Source organism: Arvicola amphibius, chromosome 2 (assembly GCF_903992535.2).
Source record: "Arvicola amphibius chromosome 2, mArvAmp1.2, whole genome shotgun sequence".
Taxonomy (NCBI): domain Eukaryota; kingdom Metazoa; phylum Chordata; class Mammalia; order Rodentia; family Cricetidae; genus Arvicola; species Arvicola amphibius.
Genome location: NC_052048.2, coordinates 90,434,132 through 90,456,601, shown reverse-complemented (window position 1 = coordinate 90,456,601; position 22,470 = coordinate 90,434,132). Strand labels below are relative to the sequence as shown.

At 47.2% G+C, this 22,470-nt stretch overlaps 1 protein-coding gene across 1 annotated transcript; it reads left to right on the top strand.

Moving 5' to 3' along the window:
- Positions 1-5,011: 5,011 nt before the first annotated feature.
- Positions 5,012-7,436, top strand: Rhob (ras homolog family member B). Its single transcript, XM_038319144.1, has one exon. The coding sequence runs from the start codon at positions 5,400-5,402 to the stop codon at positions 5,988-5,990; it is 591 nt and encodes a 196-aa protein (XP_038175072.1). The 5' UTR covers positions 5,012-5,399; the 3' UTR covers positions 5,991-7,436.
- The last annotated feature ends 15,034 nt before the right edge of the window (positions 7,437-22,470 follow it).

Sequence of the window (22,470 nt, the reverse complement as noted above, 5' to 3'; positions counted from 1 at the left end):
ACATGGAGAAAGGTAAAAATAACTTACATAAAGTGCCCGAATATCTTTAATATGAAATCTCAAGCCTTTACGGCTATCTCCACTCTGCCCAGTGTACTGTCACTTGGACACGCAGTTTATGCAGTAATTGGTGCTGGGTTTTTTCACGCGGTCTTCTAAGTCTTCAGATGTCACGGTTGATTTTATAGTCTCAGCACATCTCCATTTGGTGACTAAATTTTTGTTGAAAATAATCTGTTTTTAGAGTTCATAAAACTTCCAGATGAAAAGTAGATTCACAGCTAGACAGTGGTGGCACACGCCTTTAATCCCAGCACTGGGGGAGGGGAGGGCAGAGGCAAGTGGATCTCTGGGAGTTCAAGGCCAGCCTGGTCTACAAGAGCTAGTTCCAGGACAGGCTTCAAAGCCACAGAGAAACCCTGTCTCGAACACACACACACACACACACACACACACACACACACACACATGAAAGAAAGAAAGAAAAAAGAAAGAAAAAGAAAAGTAGATTCACTTCCCCAGTGTTTTACAAACACACTTAAGTCAAATATCAGGGTTGGTTTTTATGTTTTTTCATTTTCCTTTTGTTAAAAAGAATATTTGTTTTCATTTTATGTGGATGGTTTTTTGCTTACATTTATGATATGTATGCCAGGTATCTGAGGAGGCCAGAAGAGAGTGTCAGATTCTACAGAACTGGATTTACAAATGCTTGTGAGCCACCAAGTGGGTGCTGGGAATTGAACCTTGGTCCTCTAGAAGAGCAGCCAGTGCTCTTAACTGTTGAGCCATCTCTCCAGACCCCTTAATTTCTTTTTTCCCTTTTTTTCTTTTTTCAACTAACATTATTGACTTTCTTAATAAAAAAAAACATAGCAGTTTAAAAAAACATTTTCCCATTTTATTTTGTATGTGCATTGGTGTTTTGCCTATATGCATGTCTGTGTGAGGGCACTGGATCCCCTGGAACTGGAGTTACAGACAGTTATGAACAGTCATGTGGGTGCTGGGAATTAAACCCTGGCCTTTTAGAAAAGCAGCCAATGCTCTTAACCACTGAGCCATCCCTCCAGCCTTAAAACACGTTGTTTATTGACATATTTGTGTGTGTGCATTCATGAGCACCTGTAGAAGTCAGAAGACAACTTTAGGGAGCTGGCTGACCCCTTCCACCATACGGGTCGCAGGAATTGAACTCAGGTTCTCAGTCTTGGCAGCAGGTGTGTTAAAAGCCAAGCCACGTCTCTGCCTCCCCCAACCCTCTACAGAGTGTCCCGTTGTTCTATAGCCAAGGATGACCTTGACCTTCTGAGGCCCTTGCTTCCACTCCCTTCGGCAGTCCTGTAATTACAAGCAAACCCCACCAGGCCCAGTTTATTTGATTCTGGGCTCAAACTCAGGGCTTCTGGCAGGTTAGGCAAACAAATGTATACCTCAGTCCCTCAAATATCAGTTTTAATTTTTTTTAGTTAAAATTAAACAATAGAATCTTTGTTCCTTTATGACAAAGGGGATGTTTTAAGTATTCACAAGCCACAATTTTGGAACAGCAACCCCCCACCCAATTTGCTCTTTATCTATTTTCCTGACCTTGGGTTAGACCCTGAGGGAGGTCAGACTAATGATCATTGTCCAAGTTCCTAGTTTAATAGTCAAACTACATTGGTTGTCTGAGGAGTTCCGTGTATTCTCTTTTGAAACCCAGAGTCAAACTAGGTCTCAAGTTAAGAGACAAAGAAGTATATTGTAGCTGTGTATTGCTCCTAGCTGAGGAACACTCCCATTCTCTCTCTGTCTCTGTCTCTCTCTCACACACACACACTCACATACACTTAAACGCACACACTAAAGGTAAAAAAAAAAACCTCAGGAGGCAGAGGCTAGCCTGGTCTACAGGGTGAGTTTCAAGACAGCCAGGGCTACAGTGAAACTCTGCATTGAAAAACAAAAGCAAACAAACAAAATTTGAAAAAAAATTCCCAAAGAATTTCTTGTGAGACAGTTTTTTTAGAGTTTTATATCTTGTGAAATATTTTAAGTTAAAAATATTCACAAAATGCCAATTATAAATTTTTGTTTTTCATAATTTATTTTTTTTTTTTAAAGAAAGGTTATAGGCCAGTTGATGGTGGCACACGCTTTTAACCCTAGCACTCGGGAGGCAGAGGCAGAGGCAGGCGAATCTCTGTGAGGTTGAGGCCAGCTTGGTTTACAGAGTTGAGTAGCAAAGGATACACAGAGAAATCCTGTCTCGAAAAACCAAAACTAACCCCCCCACACACACACAAAAAGAGGAAGAAAAAAAGGGAAATGGAAAGTGCCACCAGGTGGCGCTAAAATCTAGCGAAAATTCCAAATTCCAGTCTGGTTTGTTCTAGTGGGGTGTGACTTACAGAAGACCCTGAGGGGAGGGGGAGACGACACAGTATCAACAGCAAAACCCACCAAACAAAGGACAAATAAATTAGGTTGCAAACTAGAAATGGATTAATTCCCTCCTGTTTGAAAGATAATTTCTGCTCTCTGGTATGGGTATGTTATCCCATCCTACAGTGAATCTATATATATTACTAAAAATTTGAGAATGATCTCACTTGTAGAAGAATTAAATTAGTTATTGCCTTGTAGCGGGAGTGCATTTTGAAGGGCGGAGGTGGGGAAAGGGAGATTATAAAACCCATCACCTAGTTCGGAAAGTATTCAATATTCTGTCTCTGAAGCAGCCAGTCCTAGCAGCGGGCAAAGTGGGTGAGAGAGAATCCCATGAAGAAGTCACTACAGAAAGAGATTTTTTCTCCTTATTTATTTTGGCATAATTTTCCCACTTCATTTTTTTTTTTTTTTTTTTTTTAGCAATTATTTCAATATGGAGTTTTGAGCTCAGAACACCCTGTATAATATGTCTGGAAATCCGGAAAGGAAATGAGTGGACTTACTTCTTTTTCCTAAGTCTTTGTATTTAAGTCTTTTAACAAACCACATGATACGAGCTCTGTTTTACATTCTCTTAATATTTGAAGTTTAAGGACATAGCCAAGATTCCCAAGCTATATTAAGACCAAGGAAAGCAATGCTCACAACACAGCCATAAAAAGTTTTGACTAAAAGGAGAAAAATGTGTGTAAATATAATTTTTCAGTAACAGGAGTGTGTGTGTGTGTGTGTTGTATGTGTGTGACTTCCTAAATCAATGACCAATTAAACCCTTTGACAGCTCAATAGACCTAAAAGAACAAAGCAAATAAAATCAAGAGATTAATCTGGGGTAAAGAAAACCCAGGCCTCCTGGTCTTTGAATACGTTGTCCTCTCTGAGATAGGCTCTAGCGACACTAATGGAACATTTATATATTATAATTGTAACCTTGATTATATCTGTGCAACTACACAGAAACTGTAACATTGGAATTGGTTGGCTATGTGAGTCTGGCCAGATTATAGCAGAATCTGGTGAGAACGAAAAGTTCCACTCTGAGAAACTGGGTTAGCTCTCCACAGTCATTTACCCCTCCCTTCTTCCGGCTCACTTTGCTGCTCAGGCCTGACCTCCGAACCTAAGGCTCAGACAGTCAGTCCCAGACCCTCCTGCATGGCCGGGACTCCCACAGGTGGCAGGCTTACCACTGCACCCATTGATTCTTGCAAAGGGCCGGGCATGGTGCTAGGTTTTCAAGAGGCTGAGGTTGAGAGGAGTTGCTGGCCTTCAGACAACTCACAGGGAGGGAGATAAGGAAATGGGACAACTTCATCATGACATGGTGGGTCATTTCCTCTACCCCGGATGTAGCTTTCTTAGCCTAACCCTCCACGAGGGACCCCGACTTGAATCTCAACTACCTTTCAAGAGCAGCTGTATTATTTTAAGCCATTCTCTTTCCCTTTTCGCTATGTCCAAACAGTCTCTCTTTTGGGGGGAGGCCCCCCTTGACTCCCGGGCTGCTTTTTACCCCTTCTATTTCTTACAATGGACTGACTTAGATCCTTTAAGATAGGAGGTGCCACTTCCTGCAGGAGGGGTGACAAATGAATTAAGTCCTGGTATGAAATATCTAGACGTTCTCCCACCTCACATTAACCGTGTGCCACCCGCAAGGGCCCTGTGAGGCTACACCTCAACTTTCCCAGCTTCAAGCTTTTCATCTGCTTGTGCTGTTGGAGCGAACGGTTTTGCTTGCAGCAGCGTATTACGGGCAGTTCTCGGGCTTCAGGATTTGAATCAGACGTGACGCAGAGTTGGGTGGAGGGTGCCTCTCCAAGCTGGATGATTTCTTCTAGGCGGAGTGGCTTGCACCTCTCTCCCCTCTTTCCATTGTCCTAAGGCTGTGCTACTCCTAGATTCCTCCCCCTATTCTTCACCGGGAGACTTAAGTGCAGGCCTTGAAGAGAAGAGCCTGGAGGAGACTCACCCAGGCCCACCCAATTTACTGTCAGCCTCTCTCCTTGTGAAAAGACTGCCTCGGGGCGAGTACTAGGGTGCGGTCCAGAGCAGAAGAGGGGTTTGTCACCTAAAGAAAGTAAGTAAGTAAGAAAGAAACCAGTGGCTAGGGACAAAAGTGTGCATAGGAGTCTGTTTATGTAAAAACAAAACCACGTTAAAGGCGCCGCCCTCCCCCCGCCCCCACATGTGTTTGAGCACCGGCGCGGAGTTTGCTCGGAAGCAAGGTAAATCTGAAGCCGTGGGAGTAGCCAACGCCCCACAAAAGTGAGGCTCCTCTTGGAATTGCCCGCCCAGACACGAGGGGCTCCAGGTTGACTGCTCCGCCACCTCACGCTCAGAGAGGTTGCGGCCACAGAACCCTAGGGGAGGGCCGCCGCGCAGACTCCACAGTCACCGCCTCTCCCAGCCCGGCGGACAGGGCCGTCAATCATGCTCGCCCGGACCCGCCTTCGGACTGCAGCTAGCGGCCAATCGGAGCCAAGCTCCGCAGCGATGAGCTCAGCCCTATGGCTTCCCATTGGGTGGCTATATTAAGAAAGTGGCCGGACTCTTTAAATAGCGGGCGCTAGGGCCGCAGCCCGCATCTGCCACCGCAATCCAGCTGTCTTCGTTTGTTTCTCTGTTCCATAGGTCTGGAGGTTTTCTCTCCGGGAGGGAAGCTAGGCCGAATCCGCAGCACCAGCCATCGCCTTGCACAAAGCAACCCAACTCCGGGACAGCCGAGGACCGCAGTATCGCCCGGCAGTAGGAGCGCGGCGACACGCTCCGTGCGCCTTATGCCCCCGCGCCCCTGCCGCGGCAGCCAGAGAGCCCCGAGAGAACGCACCGCCGCGGGGTCCCGGTGCAGCTAGCGAGCATAGCCCGCTGCGCGCGGCGGCGGGTGAGCGGAGAGCGGCAAGCAGGGAGCGGGACGGCGGCGAGGCGCTCGCGGGCCCCTCCTGCTGCCCGCGCCCGGTGAGCTCATGGCGGCCATCCGCAAAAAGCTAGTGGTGGTGGGCGACGGCGCGTGCGGCAAGACGTGCCTGCTGATCGTGTTCAGTAAAGACGAGTTCCCCGAGGTGTACGTGCCTACCGTGTTCGAGAACTATGTGGCGGACATCGAGGTGGACGGCAAGCAGGTGGAGTTGGCGCTGTGGGACACAGCGGGCCAGGAGGACTACGATCGTTTACGGCCGCTCTCTTATCCGGACACAGACGTCATCCTTATGTGCTTCTCGGTGGACAGCCCGGACTCTCTGGAGAACATCCCCGAGAAGTGGGTACCCGAGGTAAAGCACTTCTGCCCCAATGTGCCAATCATCCTGGTGGCCAACAAGAAAGACCTGCGCAGCGATGAGCATGTACGCACGGAGCTGGCCCGAATGAAGCAAGAGCCAGTGCGCACGGATGACGGCCGCGCCATGGCGGTGCGCATCCAAGCCTATGACTACCTCGAGTGCTCGGCCAAGACCAAGGAGGGCGTGCGCGAGGTCTTCGAGACGGCCACACGCGCCGCGCTGCAGAAGCGCTACGGCTCCCAGAATGGTTGCATCAACTGCTGCAAGGTGCTATGAGGGCCGCGCCCTGCCTCCCGCCCCTGCCAGCGTGGCTCCCCCTCCTCGGCCCGGTCGCCCACGAGCCGTGAGAAAGGGAGACCCACGCCCCCCAAGGACACCACCAGACTGCCTGGCATCTGCTGGTGACTCTGGCTGATCACGCTGAGAATTAGCGTGGGCACCGAGCTCCCCCTTCCCAGTGTCTGTGTGTGTCCAGCTGTGTAGCACAGGCCTGGGCGCCCTGCTGAGTGCCAAGGGGTTCCTGAGCATTCTTTCTAAAGAGTCAGGCCTCAAAGTGTGGTTGTGTGTATGTACGACTCCCTACACCCCCACCCCACTCTTGCCCCACCCTTGCCTCTGGTTTCACCAGGGTCACATAGAGTGGACGAACCCCAACAGATGTTCTGCTTGTAACCAGTGAGCCACTACTGTCCCTCCATGTCTGTAACATAGACCCCTGGAACCACGGAAGGGAAGGGCTGGGAAAGGTGATGGGGGGTGTTACATAAATGCAGATTTTATTTTCGGAGGCAGAATGGTGTCGTTTTGTGGTGGTGAGTGGTTTGACCAGGGCGCAAGAGCAACTCCTTTCCCAGGCTGGATCAGGCGCCTGCCCATCCGAGCATGAACTGGACTTGGCCATCTTTCCACATTATGGGAAGACATTTGCAACTGACTTGGAGTTGTGAGGAAGCGGCTTCCAGACACAGTCTCCTGGGCCAACCCCCAGCGAACCTCCTTTCCAGCCACCTGCAGAGGATCCAGGGTGTGCTGCGGGGGTCACTTTTGCCATAAGCGAACTTTGTGCCTGTCCCACAAGTGAACGTTGTTCAGTCCAAGAACCTATTGTTACTAAATTTATTTAAAGGCTGAAGCTTTTTCTTTTTGTTATTGTTGTTGATGAAAAGAATTCTTTGCACAATTGTTTCATTGTTTGACACTCAGTGCGCTTGTCATTTGCATACGACAGCATTCTGACCACACTTGTATGCTGTAACCTCATCTACTTCTGATGTTTTTTTTTAAAAAAGAAACTATGATGACTTTAAAATAAGATTAAAAAAACACTAATTTTTGTTTTCTTGAAAAAAGTGTCAACACTGTTTTGTGAATTTTATTTGTGTAGCTTACTCACACTGTTTTGATAAAGGAAGGCAACGTTTCGGTCTATTTAAACCTTCCCCTCCCCGAAAGACAGTCTTCAGATATGTAAAATTTTCTCCACATTCTGTGTGCAGAGCAGAGAAAAGCCTCCCCCTACGCCCGGCCCTTTCCCTCTCCCCTATCCTGCCCAGTGGTACTTCTACTAAATTGTTGTCTTGGTTTTTTTTTTTTTTGCGTATTTTATTTTTTAAATAAACTGATAAATGACAAAGTGGTGAGCTTACGATGTTTACATAAAAGTTCTATAAGCTGTGTATACAGTTTTTTATGTAAAATATTAAAAGACTATGATGACATTTATAAATGGCTCTTGTGGCTTAATAGTGTCATTAAAAATATCCGAATTTGGGGTAAGGGAAGAATTCTCAGAGAGACCCTTTCAGTGAATCCACTGTCTCTATAGTAAATATAGTCACTGAGCATGACACCTTTTAGGCAGTTGGGTAACCCAGAGGGGCCAGGCTGTTCCTGTCACATTCCCAGAGGAGGTTAAGCCTGTTACTCAGACATCCAGAGTGTATTAATTATTGTGAATTTAGTCCCATTAGGTGAGGCCTAAAGTCTTGGTTTGACTTCCTCTATAGGTCTTTAGAAAATGTCTTTAACATAATCTGGGGTGTTGCTTCTCACTCTTTGACAATGGGAAAGGTTGTCATTTGTGAATGTTAAATGTAGATTTTTTAAATGTTTTCAGGAGGTGTGGTTAATTACATGTGAATCAGACTGGGAACTTAAAGAGATGGGATATAGACCCTCGACTCCCATCTCTCACCCTCCCCACCCAGCCCCTTCCCATCTAAGCTGGTGTCTCTGGGGAACTGAATGTGTACCTGGGGCTTTCGAGTGGGATTTCAGGGAGAGAGTTAAAATAAGGAACTGGCTCTTTATTATTATGTTTCCAGAAGGGTCCCATAAATGCCTTATTCTAAGGACCAGTTCCTGGCCCTGTAGACAGAAGGCTGTGTGTTTGAGCAGTCAGGATTTAATGTTGGGGAAGTCCGGGTTTGAGAGTCAACGTTGAGAACCCCCTAATTTCAGACAGGCTTCCTTCTTCGGTGTACATAGCTAGACAGGCTGGTTTGTTCTTAGGAGCCGGCGGCGTTAAAACTCTACTCTAGACGAGGGCTCAAACCTGCCGGCTCTCACAGGCATCCAGGGAAGGGTGCCAACCTCTCCCTGTCTACTTCAGAGGTATTTTTTTTGTATTTGGAATTATGGCTTTCTGGGTTCCTAGAGCAGGGTTGCTACTCTCCACCCCCTCCGCCTCCACCCTGGGGCCGGGGGCCCCCGGGAAGGGGAGGGGTGGGGGGTAGGAGGGGAGGCTCCTTTGAAGTTGCTTGCATCAAAGCTGAAGCTTCTGTTTCCCTGGCTTCCCTCAGACTCTGAAGCACTTTTGTGAGCTCAGAAAAACCTGTCTGTGGTGACCTTTCACCCAGTTAAGCATTCAAGAACAGGGCTTCTAGCTCTGCCGAGTGAGGCCCACGGGCCAACAGTGGGATGTCTGGGCTACCCCAGGAGTATAGAGGCTGGGTCCATCCAGGGTGACTGCTTCTATGAGCATAATTTAACTTCTCTCACCTTTACCCCATAGTCCGTTTCTTTTCATTTTAGAGGCAAATCTTTCCAATGAAAGACAGAGTGTTTACTTGCACATCCCAGAGCCCTTCTGTACCAGGGAGTGCAGGACTCTTGTTGGGGAAGCGCTCAGGCTTGGTTGGGCCAAATGCCCAGAACTCAGCTTTGCAGCCAGACATCCCATCGGAGAGCCTGGAGACCAAACGTCCTGTAAAGAGTCACTCTGGGTTTCCTGCCAGCACAGATCTGCCCCGATACCTAAAACTCTTTTTCGTTTTTCATGTTTGGGGGAAGGACCAACACGCAGGTGATGCCCAGCAGCCCCGGGTTGTACTTGCTTTAAGATGCGGGGCACTTACTATAATATTCCTGCCAGAACTCACTCTTTTTGTTACACCAGGACCCAACTGGAAAATATAAAGATGAATTGCTGTAGACTGGAAAATCAATTAGGAAAAAGAGGTAAAACATCTGGTGTTATTCTAAGGATATGAAAATTCATTTTGCACATTTAAAATCAATGTGTTGCGTTCATCTAACTGCTGGTTGAACTGTTGTGCGTAAAACAGTGGGGGGAGCTTCCTTTATCCCGGACATGGGCATTTTACAGCAAGGGGCCTTGTCTAGAATTCCCCTTTCATTTTAATCTTAATTCAACCTGGATTGGAAGGTCTTTTCCACATGGGTTTTAAGCGTGACAGGAATCATATGGTGTTCTGGTTAAAACACAGTTTGCTGCTAATGGTAGCGGCAGAGATTCTGATCCAGTGGGTCTGAGTGGGGGTCTGAGAACCGGGGTTTCAGATAAGGTCCTAAGTGACAGTGATGCTGAAGGGTTGGGGACAACGCCTTAAGGAAGAGTGGCTTAGACTAAGGGGAAGTGCTTGTCATGGTAGAGAGTGGGGAAGTGGCTTCCATATTAAGTGGGGCGAATTCTGCAGCCTTCTGGTATGTCCTGAATGACGTTCTTATGGAAGGGAACAGAACCACGGAAGGGAACAGAACTTCTATTTATTATATACTAGCATCTACTGATGGGAACCAGAAGAGCAATGGGACACCATCCTTGACCCTAGGTCACAGTTTCTGGCTCAGACAATGGCAGGGATGCCCTCACCTGGCCTGAGCATCCTCTGATGAAGGTACCAGGTAAGGAGAATAGAGGCCGGGGCAGCAGTTCCTACAATTGTTTTGAACACTGGGGAGGATGTCATGCGTGAAGATATTTGAGTAGAGTCTTAAAGTGGGAGTGGGTGAAGTGTAGGCGGAAGAAATAGTGAGGCTGAGGGTGGGAGGGTGGACAACTGGGCCATTAACACTTTGATGAGGTGGACAGTTTCTTTTTATTACTAGTAAGACTTGACCTCTTTGGGGTGACTGCTTTATGTAGCCCTCCGGCATATATTTCTTCAACCAAGCCCCTACTCTCCCCTCCCATCAATAGCTCAGGGTGCTTCTAGTAGGCTGGGCGAAAAGGTGCTTGCTAATTACTTCAATGTTTTCTCTGTGCCTTCCAAGAATGTGCTGCAGGCATAGGCTAGCTTCTGGGGAAGAAAAATGCACTCCTGGGAAACACACCTTGGGTTGACTAAAGCAGTGACCACAAAAAGGACCTTGTGCCTCAGTTTCTTGGATCTTTACCACATTCCTTGGTTTATCATCTGGCTGTCTGACTAGAGAATGAACCTGGCTACTCAGCCTGTGTCCTCAACTCTCAAAAGCCCACATATGAGGTAAGAATCTAGAGGACCCAGTTCATTCTTTCCTATTTATCCATGCCACTACCACCACCTCCAATCCTTAAAACAGGGTTTTATTGTAGCCCAGGCTAGCCTTGAGCCCACTATAAAGTAGAGGATCACCTTGAACTTCTGATCCTGTCCTGACTTTGCCTTTTGAGTGCCGGGATTACAGGTATGCATACACTACCATGCCCTGTTTGTGTGGTGTTTGAACCCAGGGCGTGATGCATGCTAGGTGAGCACCCTACCAACTGAGCTACAGAAAAGGTGCATCTTGTTTATTCTTGTAGTCAATAGAATATTTGTTGTTAGCTGACTGACTATGCCAGGAGCTTGGCATGCAGGAGATGAATAGAACTCATCTCTCCTCCCATGAAGAATATTCATCTAGTATTATGTCTAAACAAGCAATAATAATGATAATATTAGCCAGGATTGATTGAGCACACACAGAGGATTATTCCCAGCACTTTGTTTTGTGATTTTATTTAATTCTTGTATTAATATCTATGATTACATAGCAAATTATTCCAAAACTCAGTGTATTAAAAAACTGTTTATTGCCTCAGAGTTTCCAGAAATCAGGAATTGAGGCACAGTTCTGCTCTGTGTTTTGGATGAAGCTTTCCCAAAGGGCAGAAGCCAAGCGTGCTCATGATCACAGAAGTGCTAGAGATTGCAACCCAAGCTGGGGGCAAAGGAGCTATCATGGTCCAGGTTCTGAGTGGCGCCTTGGAGGGGGAAGCAGTGATGCAGCTGAGGATGGGATGAGAGGAGGTTGATTTCAACAAGACTATAAACTTGTCGGCTTGTTTGCCGCAGTGTGCCCGATGCCCTGTGCTCGACAAGAACTGGACCTCTGCGAATAGGGAATGTTTGGAATAGCTCTGTGGGCAATGAGGGGAGATGAGTTAAAAATACCTGGGCTATGTGTAGGATTTTTGAGTCCAGTGATTAAGAAAAATCTTCTCAAAACTAACAAACAAACAAATAAACAAATAAACAAACAAAAACAAAACTGGGCGGTGGTGGCGCACGCCTTTAATCCCAGCACTCTGGAGTCAGAGGCAGGCGGATCTCTGTGAGTTCGAGGCCAGCCTGGTCTACAAAGCAAGTTCCAGGACAAGCTCCAAAAAAAAGAGAGAGAGAAAGAAAGAAGAAAAGGAAAGAAAGAAAGGAAAGAAAGAAAGAAGAAAGAAGAAAGAAAGGAAGGAAGGAAGGAAGAAGAAAAAAAGGAGAGAAAGAAAGATCTTTTCACAAGTTATAATTTCTTGTTTTTCTTGTGTGTATGTGTACAGGTGTGTGCATGCTCGTGTGTCTGCCTGTTTGCAGGCACGTGTAGAGGTCAGAAGTCAACCTCAGGTGTCATTCCTTGGGTGCTACTGACCTTGTTTCTGAGACAGGGTATCTCACTGACCAGGTGCTTACCAAGTAGCTAAGCTGACTAGCTAGGGAGCCCCCAAATCCACTTGTTTTCCACATCTCCAGTGTTAGGATTACAAGCATGCACTGCTGTGTATGGCTTTTTTGTTTTGTTTTGTCTTGTTTTTATATAGGTTCTTTTTGGGGGAGGGTGGTTTCAAGACAGGGTTTCTCTGTGTAGTCTTGATAGTCCCAGAACGCACTCTGTAGACCAGGCTGGCTTTGAACTCACAGAGATCCGCCTGCCTCTGCCTCCCCAGTGCTGGGATTAAAAGCGTGCACTACAATCATCTATTCATAGGTTTGGAGGCCTCATGATTGTACTGAAAGCACTTTACTAACTGTCAGTCTCCTTGGCCCCAGCATCACCACCATCACCATCACTACCACCACCATCACCACCACCATTACCACCCCCACCATCATCACCATCACCACCACCATCACACCAGGAGCACCACAGCACCACCACCACCACCACACCATCACCACCAAAACGATCACACCACCACAATACCATCACCACCACCACCACCACCACATCAGCACACCACATCACCACCACCACCACCACCATCACCACCACCGTCCACATCACCACCACCACCATCCACATCACCACCACCGTCCACATCACCACCACCACATCACCACCACCACCATCCACATCACCACCACCATCCACATCACCACCACCACTACCACCATCACCACCAGCAGCAACTACATCACTGCTCCAACTGCTACTCTTACTGTGCTAGAGATTGAACCCAGAGCCCCCTGCTCGCTAAGCTTGTGTTTTACAACTGAGCTACATCTACAGCCTAAACCAATTCTCTGATAGGACCAGGCTTTCCACACCGACAATACCAATGGAGAAAAGGCCTTCTTCTCTACCCTACCTCTAGCAAAAGTGCATGACGTGCTTCAACCAGGGAGGTCTCTGGGGGAACAGGGCCAGTGGGTTTCCAGGGTTGAGAGCCACCCCTCAGGGATGCCTGGGTGGCTGGATTGCTCAGCTGTCACACTGTGGGCTTAGCTGTAAGTTTCAGAGAAAGGCAGCTTGGTTGGAAGCTTGGCAGAACTAGCCTGTCTTTCCATTTCAGAAGTCACCGACTGAAAGTGCAGGCCTGGGGAAGCGAGCTTCTGGCTTTAAAGACTGTCATCTCTGCTTGACAACGGTGAGGTGAGTGTGTTTGCTTCAGCTCTGAAAAGGTAGGAAACAAACTGTACAAGAAGCCAGTTCTTGCTACTGATTGATTCCATTTTGTTCCAGAGCTTATTCGACCTTTGGATAAACAACAAAAACCTTCCAGAAGCACCTCAAAGGGATGCAAGAATACATTTGCTATTTTAAAAGCAGAAAAGTTTTAAGTGGAACTCTGACAGTATAAGAATTATTTTATATGTAAAAAAAGGGGGGGCACTTATAAAATATACACTCCAGTAATGGCCAAATATGGAAGGCTTGGATATGCGATCACATACCCGGACAGACGCTGTAAGTAGGGAGGTCCCCTGGTGCCCTGTCCCTTACATTGTGCATTCATTGGACTACAAATCTCTCCCAAGGATGTCTTAGAATTGTAGGCCAAATGAAGACCCAGATGAAATAAACAAGATACCGTGAATGTAATCTAGCTGGCCTAGGTTCTCTCTGGGTTTAGTAGTGCCACAGCTGTAACATTATGAGCGACGATAGATGTTGCACGGTTTGCAGATGGTTACCTGACAATTCAGATAGGATAAACAAGGACAAAATGCAATGGATGTAGAAGCAATTCGAAGAGGAAAGGGGCAATAGTGACATAGTGACCAAAAGTAAACAAAAGGCATTCAGAATGAGTGGCAGGACCATGAGTGGGCTGCCGAGGAGGCCTGAGGGAGCAGTGGCCCCGGGTCACAGGCACACATCTCCGTTTCCCACCGTCTCTGCTATCTCTGTGTATCCCTTTCATCCTCACCTGACGATGGAAGAGGTCTAAGTTCTTCGACTTTGCTGGGGGCCTCAAGTGAAAGGCAGAAGAGTGGAGCGAGGGCAAGGGGTGTCTCCCTTCCTCTTTAATCATGTGGACCCCACCATATGTGCATGTGTGTGCGTGTGCGTGTGCATGTGTGTGCGTGCGTGTGCATGTGTGTGTGCGTGTGCGTGTGTGTGTGCGTGGGGGGGGGGCTCTGTGCACTGGTGGGAAAAGAGCCCCCGAAGAGGATGCTGGGTATCAGGTATCTCGAGCTCTCTCCACCTTATTCGTGGGACATGGGTTCTTTCTCTGACACTGCAGCGTCAGAGACCCTGTTTAGGATTCCCTCCTGGCTGGGTTTACAGGTGTGTGGAGCCATGCCTGACTCCTTATGTGGGCTCTAGGACAAGAACTCCGGTTCTCCTGCACTCTGTACTGCCGAACCACCTCTCCACCCTCAAGGGCCAATTATTTTTATGCATTACTGCCTCAGTGAAATAATTTTAAAGATTCAACATGACCGAGCCAGGAAGTTGGCACATTGCCTAGTTCGTTTTAAGTCCTCATCTCGGTAGCTTAGGCTCAAAGTGGAAATGGAAGAAATTTTGCTGAATATGTGAGAGAAACATCAAGAAAAATCTTGTTTATAGGAGACCTTTCCTTTTTATTTTATTTTCCTTTCATTGAAAATATTTTCCCCTCACTGATTATTGTTTCCTGTTCCTCTACTTCTTCTAGTTCCTCCTTCTCCTCCTATCTGGAGCCACTCCCCTTTCAGGCTCTCATTAAAAAAGGAAAAGGAGCCAGGCCGTGGTGGCACACTCCTTTGATCCCAGCACTCGGGAGGCCGAGGCAAGCAGATCTCTGTGAATTCAAGGCTAGCTTGGTCTACAGAGAGAATTCAGAATAGGCTCCAAAAGCTACAACTACACAGAGAGATCCTGTCTTGAAAAACCAAAAAAAAAAAAGAAAAGAAAAAAGAAAAAGAAAAAGAAATAGACTTATAAGGTATACTAAAAAATTTTAACAAAATAAAATATAGTAAAATACATTGGAGTTGTATAGAAGACCCTCTCAACCATAAGATCCCCGGAGAATTGTATGGTACCCACTGTCTTGCAACCTCAGCATCTGGTGCAGGAGTTAGCACATCTAAGTTGCTCAGTTACTACTTGGTCACAGAATCTTTCCTCTACTTCAGGGGGCCTTTGGTAACCCCGAGACCCTGAGAATTACATAGATAAACTTGGCAGCTTATGCAGGGAAGTCAGTGCCTGTCGATCGGGTTCCAAGGGAAGTGGTAGAGGTAATGGAGGCCCTCCCACGTGCAGTAAAAGGGTCTGGGACAGCAGGTTTTCTTCCTACGAGCACAAAGCTCCTGAGTGCTCAGCAGAGGCTGCAGTGGCCTGGTTCCAGGCTAAGGAGTGAGGCTGCCAGGACAAAGCTTGCAGAGGCACACCGGCCCGCTCCACCTGCATGGCACAGGCATCAAAGGAAAGGGCGGTGGTAACTTGCCCGGGTGAAGTGGGTACTGGTAAAGATGTTGACCAGTCTGAAGAAATCCAGAAATACATGCTACAGAGATTGAGTTACTAGTCCCTGTGAGCGAGACGCGGATGTACGCAGCTCAGGACATAGGGGTTACATCTGCACACCGAGAGAGCAAGCTTCTGCTTCTTTGCAGCCCAGGAAAATCCTCAATCACAGAGAGAGGGAAGGAAGAAGGCAGGAGGCTTCGTCATTTGACTACCGTGTCTGTGAGTGTCAGAGTCCAGGGCTCCACTTCTACTGGGGAGTTCACCAAACCCACAGCAATAGAGCTTGCTAATCTTTTTAAGACAGGGCTGACTTGTTTGTCTGGCTTCCTTAGACTACAGGAGAGGACAGACTGAAGAAAAGCCCTTTATACATGGTTTTTGTTTTGCCTTTCTGGTCAAGAAGAATTGAAAAAATGCACACACACACACACACACACACCTCACCCGGAGTAAAGCATGAAGTGGGGGAGGGGGGAGGTGCAGGGTGGAAATTCTGGAGCAAACCAAATTCCTCCAAGCTCACTGTGGCCACAATTTTAGCTTTTTTTTTTCCCTCAGAAAACTGCCCTTGAACTGATAATGGCAATAGTTGACCTTGATGAGGTCAGGCCGTGTTTTGGAGAAGGCTAGTCGCCAGTGAATTTCTTGGCTGTTTCTGGTTTACTTTCAAGTTGTTGTTGTTGTTGTTGTTGTTTTGCGTTTTTTTTTCCTAAGTGACTTTGAGATAGAATGCCAAATCAATTCAGCTGTACCAGATTCCAAATTCTAAGGTATCTGGGGCAAGATTTGGGGTCTCTGCCCTCACGAGGTGGTGTGGTTGTCTGCCGAGGGCAGTCACTCCGTCTCTCCCAGCCTTTGGAAGCACCACATGTGATTTCAGGCTTCAGTTGGCAACAGGTGTCTGGGAAGGCTGTCTTAGCTGGGTTCTGACTCATCCTCTTCAAATCACACTGTGATTGGTCAGGCATCTCCTTCACTAGGCCAAGGGTCAAAATGCTATTTGAGTTTAAAGAGGCAGAACAGGAACTGGATAGATACGAGGTTTTCTCTTGGACGTGGTGGCTGAGACCACCCAATTCTGGTGGCCCAGAGGCAGAGGCCAGCTTGAGGCCACCAAGAATGGGTTCAGGCCCTAGTAAAACAATGTGGGTAGCTCCCTCCTCCTAACGGCAGACATGTTAGTATCTACCCATGAGATTTGGTTCGGTTTCTACCTGGACTCTGGCACTCTGGTAGGTAGGATGACTCCTGCTATCTGCCGCAAGTCTGGTGACCTGTTCAAATGTGTGTAGACGGGACGGTGAAGAATACTAGGTTTTGTTATCACACTGAATGGTAGGTGGGCTCAGGCCTCGTGGCCAGAGACCTCGTGGCCAGGGGCTGCTGTGAGCTCTCCTACAGGGGGATGCCACCTGCTTTTTCTAGACAGTGTAAGGCTTTCAGAAGTAAAGCACATCTTGGTGTAGCTCATCCTGACGCTTTCTTCTGCTCTGATGGAAGAGGAAGGCCTGCAGATACCTCCCCTCACCCATTTCCTACGTGAAAGGCTCTTGGCTCTCCTAACTCACAATCCTTGTAGCAATGCTTGCCGGGGATTCATGCTTGGAAAGCACTTGGCTTTCCCGGTTAGTCTAAATGCATGTGTGAACACACTACACCGGGGCCTGTGTTCAGGAGGACAGCAGGGATCCCTACCAACAACCTCCACCATGCCTGGTATCTGTAGCAGATTCTCCTGAATGTCTGGTCTTAAACAGAATAGGGCTATTATACTAAGAATCTTGTATGATTTTTTTCTTGGAATAAACGTAATATTTTAGAGGCTAGGATTCTCTCCGTAGTAGTAGTTGCTTCCCTGGGCTTTGGGAGCCTGGGAGGGGCAAGTTTCAAGCCTGTTTCAGAACATTGGGACAACTATCAATCAATTCCTGTGACAACCTTCTCTTGACCTTTCAAGACTGCAGTGAGTTAGCCCAGTTTTCTGGGGCTAATTGTGCAATACGACAGACTGGGTAAACAAAAAAGGCTTCTGTTCTGGGGGCCTAAGATAAAGAGGTACATTTGATGACCGTTTCCTATCACATGACAAGAGAAAGGAGAACACGTGTGTACGTGTGTGTGTGTGTGTGTGCATGTAATGCCTTTGAGTTTTTCTCTCACAAAGCCACAGGTAGCCAGTCATTATTCTAATGACATTATCTAATCCTATTGACCAGCCAGGAGACCTCTAAGCATCATGTCGGTGTAAGTTCCTACCTTATTAATACCTGACAATGACATTAAATTTAAAACATTAACCCTTGAGAAGGATGGAAGGAAGATGCTCAAGTCACGTGGCTATAAGTACCATGAAGGTATGTCTTAGTTCATGGCTGCATCCAGTGACCGTTTGAATATTTCTTTGAAATAGAAGAGCTTTAGTTGTTGTCTGCCTTTTCCTCCTCTTTTCTTCTCCCTACCCCTCTTTCTCCTTCACAGGTTAGAAAGTTGTGCTTATGATTAACCTGTCCTCAAACCGTGAAGGCAAACTCTGCTGGGAATACTTACACTACCCACCCCCTGCAGACAGGGCTGCTTCCTAGGCATGTGTCCAGAGGGGCCGCTCACTTAGTTTAACCTCAGTGCTGACGCTGCCATTCACATTTGTTTTAGTTTTTGGTCTGTTGCTTTTTTTTTTTTTTATACAAAGAGTGTGTGTTTTCACGTTTGCGTGGAGTCAGGAAAACTGTTTCTCTTGTTCTATTACTGAAGGGGACACTGTAATCCACATCATGGAGGAATCTTTGGTCCCCACTTGGCAAACTGATTGCTTCGTGGGGCAGTGGATGCATCCCAAGGACTCCTGGGCCTGTCTCAGAATTCATGAATTCATGACGTTGTCACCTCTTTTCTGCCTGGCCCTAATCTGCATCTGCTACCCAACTTGAAAGTGACCTTGGGAAGTGGAGAGAAACCAGCCAGCAAATTCAGTTCTTATGCCCTTGTTCTGCTGCTGTTGCTAGCCCAGGGAGGTGGGGGCTCTTTCTGTCAGAAGTAGACTTGGTAAACAGTGGCCTCACTAATGGTTCTCATAGGAGCTTTCTTCCTTGACCCCTTGAGGAATTTGGGGGATTACCCTCTCTTGAAGAACACTGAGTGACACCTTTGCAAAGCTTCTTCTTCTTCTTCTTCTTTTTTTTTTTTTTTTTTTTTTGGTTTTTTCGAGACAGAGTTTCTCTGTGGCTTTGGAGCCTGTCCTGGAACTAGCTCTTGTAGACCAGGCTGGCCTCAAACTCACAGAGATCCGTCTGCCTCTGCCTCCCGAGTGCTGGGATTAAAGGCGTGCGCCACCACCGCCCGGCCCTTTGCAGCTTCTTTTACCAATGGCAATCAATTCTATCTCTTGGAGCCAACCCTGAACATATTCTTATATTAATGTGAGTTTGTTGACAACCATGCCATCTTGATAAGGTGGGAATGACTTTTCTGTTCTTAGGATTTGAGGACCTTGATCTTGGTGGGCTGGGAACCTCTTAAAGTGTACAAAGTCCTGGTTGTCTCTCTCAGAGAGACAAGAGTTTGTGTGTCAGTGGGAGCCCTGGTGCTGGAGTCTGGAAGAGGAATGTCTTTTTGTATGTGTGCAGTCTGTGGCTTTTGGCCTACCTATGACCCAGCACATGCATGTCACTGAGGTTGGACACCCCTGGGAAAATACATCTGTTCTGTGCCTGGTGTGATGGGATGGCCCCTGATAGAGTCTCAATCCTGAGGAAAGGTACCCAATGGGACCATCGGTCGGGGGCTGGGCTCAAGGAAAGGATTCTTATGAGCTACATGCTCTGCCCTGTCTTGATGGTCATTGTTTCTTGCTTCTCTACAGTGGATCTTAGGTGAATTCTTTACATCAAGAATTATTTGAGCCCAATAGTGGTAGTACATGCCTTTAGTCCCAACACTTTGGAGGCAGAGAATCACTGAGTTTGAGGCCAGCCTGGTTTACAGCGTGAGTTCCAGGATAGCCAGAGCTACAAAGAAAAACTCTGTCTCGGGAGAAAAAAAAGAATTGTCTGAAAGGCTGTGTCTGTGGGTCTCTTGGTGTACTTCAGGAGGTAAGGGATGGTCACACAGTGGGTTTCCTGGTGTACTTCAGGAGGTCGGGGATGGTCATGCAGTGGGTTTCCTGGTGTACTACAGGAGGTCAGGGACGGTCACGCAGTGGGTTTCCTGGTGTACTACAGGAGGTCAGGGGCGGTCACGCACAAGCCATTCTTCGCTGAACTCTTTCTTCTGAGAGAGAGATCTGCTCTCTCTCAGAAGATAAGAGTATATCAGATTTTTAAAGGTGGCCTGGAATAATTCTTAGTTTTTTGCTGTGAGGCAGTGGTTTTACCCTGTAAGATTTGTTCTTATACTGGTTTAATAAACGCTGATTGGACAGTAGCCAGGCAGGAAGTATAGTCAGGGCAACAAGAATTCTGGGAAGAGGGAAGTTTCAGTCTGCAGTCGTCACCCAGACAGAGAGGAAGCCAGACACAGAGCAAGCAAGATGTGACTGCCTCACCGAAAAAGGTACCAAGAACGTGGCTAACACAGACAAGAATAATGGGCTAATATAAGTTATAATAGTTAATAAGAAACCTACTAGGCCAATTAGTTTATAATTAATGTAGACCTCTGTGTGTCTATTTGGGACTAAATGGATGTGGGACCTGGTGGGACAGACCAGTCAACAGTCTTTACAAATGCTTCTTGGAAAACTAAAAGTGAGTAATCAAGTCATGATTTTTTTCCCCTGTATGATACAATTGGTTTTATTTTTAACATGTTACCACAAGTGGCGGAGACGCCCAAAGTCATTCAGTCTGAGCTTCCTATTTAAAAGATAGAAAAGTGAGGCTAGTGCCTGGGATCACAGGGAGCCATAAGAACAAAATGAGAAAGTTCTGTCACCTTCTTTCTGCGCCCTGCTCTCTCCAACACAAAGGCCTTAACACATTCTAGTTATTAACTAATTCATGAGAGTCAAGGCTCAGAGGAGTGAGTGGAACAGGGCTTGTCACGTGCTCAGAACATTGGGTGTGGGATCTTGGTCATTTTTACTCCATTTCACCACTCAGTCTTCATCAGCTCTTTACTGAGTCTTATGCCAGGCTCTGAGCTCAGCACTGTGAATAGCAAGTAGATATGATTTGTGTCCTCAAGAGCAGAGAGAGAGAGCCAAATAACAACCCCTCTGTTGTGCCTCCTAAGAGATCACTGGCTCCAGCATCAACACCTCCTGCTAGAACAGTGTTTGAAAGCTCTGGTCCTTGGGTTTTGAAAGTCTATAGAGCAATCCCTGCATCCCAGAAGGCAGGGTGTCCTTCTCTGCTTCATTTCAAACCAGAGCTTGTGGCTGACAGCGGATTCAGTGGGACCTGAACATTCTGTCTTGCTGGCTCATAGAGGAATCTAAGCCAAGGTTAGACACTAACAATTGTGTTCTCTCTCTCTCTCTCTCTCTCTCTCTCTCTCTCTCTCTCTCTCTCTCTCTCTCTCTCTCTCTCTCTCTCTCTCCCCCCTGTCTCTGGAAACACTGAATACCAATTCCAAATAATATGTTCCTTATTTATCAGACGAGGAAATTGGCACCTAGAACAGTTTAAACCACCTGGTTAAGTTGTGAATCCAGGCAACAAGTGAACTTTTCAAACCATTTAAACTTGTTGATTTAGGCGCCAGAGCACAGGAAGAGGTTTCCCTAAGAAAAGACTTCATCCGAAATTGCTGTTGGTCCTATGACAAGATATCTTGGAAAGAAATCAAGTTGGCTGCGATCTCACTTTGCCACAGACTTTCACTAAGTCACAGCGATTAATGGTTGCTTCCGAGTGACTGGAAGTCAAACCAGATTGTCCCAAATTGCCAGTTGCTCCTGCTCCCTCTGACAAAAGGCTGAGCCCCTGTGGTTGAGGCGAAGCCAGGTGGCAGGCAGGCCTGTGCTGCACCAGTCCCAGCCCCAGAAACCCCCAGAAGCCCCAGGAAGTATTCAGAGGCCATAGCCCTACCCCAAGATGTTTTGGGTTAAGCATGGAATTATTGTTCTTCCTTCAAAGCCCAGGATAAAAGCTGCTCATGAATGCCCTCAGTGCCCTGAAAGAGCATCCGCCTTTGATGCCTGTGACGACCCTCTCTGGCTGTATGAGTAGCTCAGCCCTTGCCTGGTCTCAGAACCCAGGCCTTCTGGAGTGGGTGAGACCTCAGAGTTCACTGATCCCACCTCTCCTAATGACCATGTATTTCTTGGTGTACTTCCACTCAGTCCTGTTCATAATTCTAAGAAAAAAAAAAAAGCTCTTCCCCCACTTTGAATGGGACTACATATTGTCAGAACATGCCCTGGGCCCAGGGCTCCCAGCTCTGTCATCTGAGGCCTCATCCTGCCCTCTGCTAACTGGGGCCCCTGGAGAAGTTTGAGTCTACTGTGGGATAGGCTTCAAACCAGCTCTCCATGTCAGTATCTGTCTATCTTCTGAAGCCCCTCCCACCCACCCCCGCCAGTTTACAGGGGCTCCCAAATGGGCAAATTGGAGTGCAAAGGCAGCCCCCCAAACTCCAGCTGCTCACTGCCTAAAGAGGGAAGTGGGGTTCTTATCTCCCTGGCCTCATGAGAGTCTGGTCAACATTGAACTTGGAAACCATGAAATGTTTTGAGTTTGTTCTCGGTTGCCTTGGAAACTCGTTATCTGTAAATCGTCTTCCTGCAGGCTCACGACTCGTGACCTACCACCCTAGAACGGGGCCTGATTTAATTCTCTTTGACTCTTGTCTCAACATAAACATCGTTGAGGTCAAGAATTTTCTAGATAATTTGGAAATGGCCACAGAGTACAAAGCAGCAGACTTCCTGCTGAGCTGGATTTTGAGGGGAGTGAGTGTACCTGATGCCGAGCGAGCCTGGGTACATTACCCATACGGGCAGTCAGTCACATAAACTGAGCAGCGGATATAAGCAGAGAACTGCTGGCTGAGGAGGGTCCTCATCCAGTTATCAGGAGAAGCTCTATAGCTTGCCACTAGTCTTTAGTTTTGTGACTAGGTAAGAGGCAGAGGACCCTGGGGGCCAGCTGCAGCTGGG

Excerpts from the sequence above, each read along its gene's own strand:
- Rhob (XM_038319144.1), top strand. The coding sequence starts at position 5,400 with ATGGCGGCCATCCGCAAAAAGCTAGTGGTGGTGGGCGACGGCGCGTGC.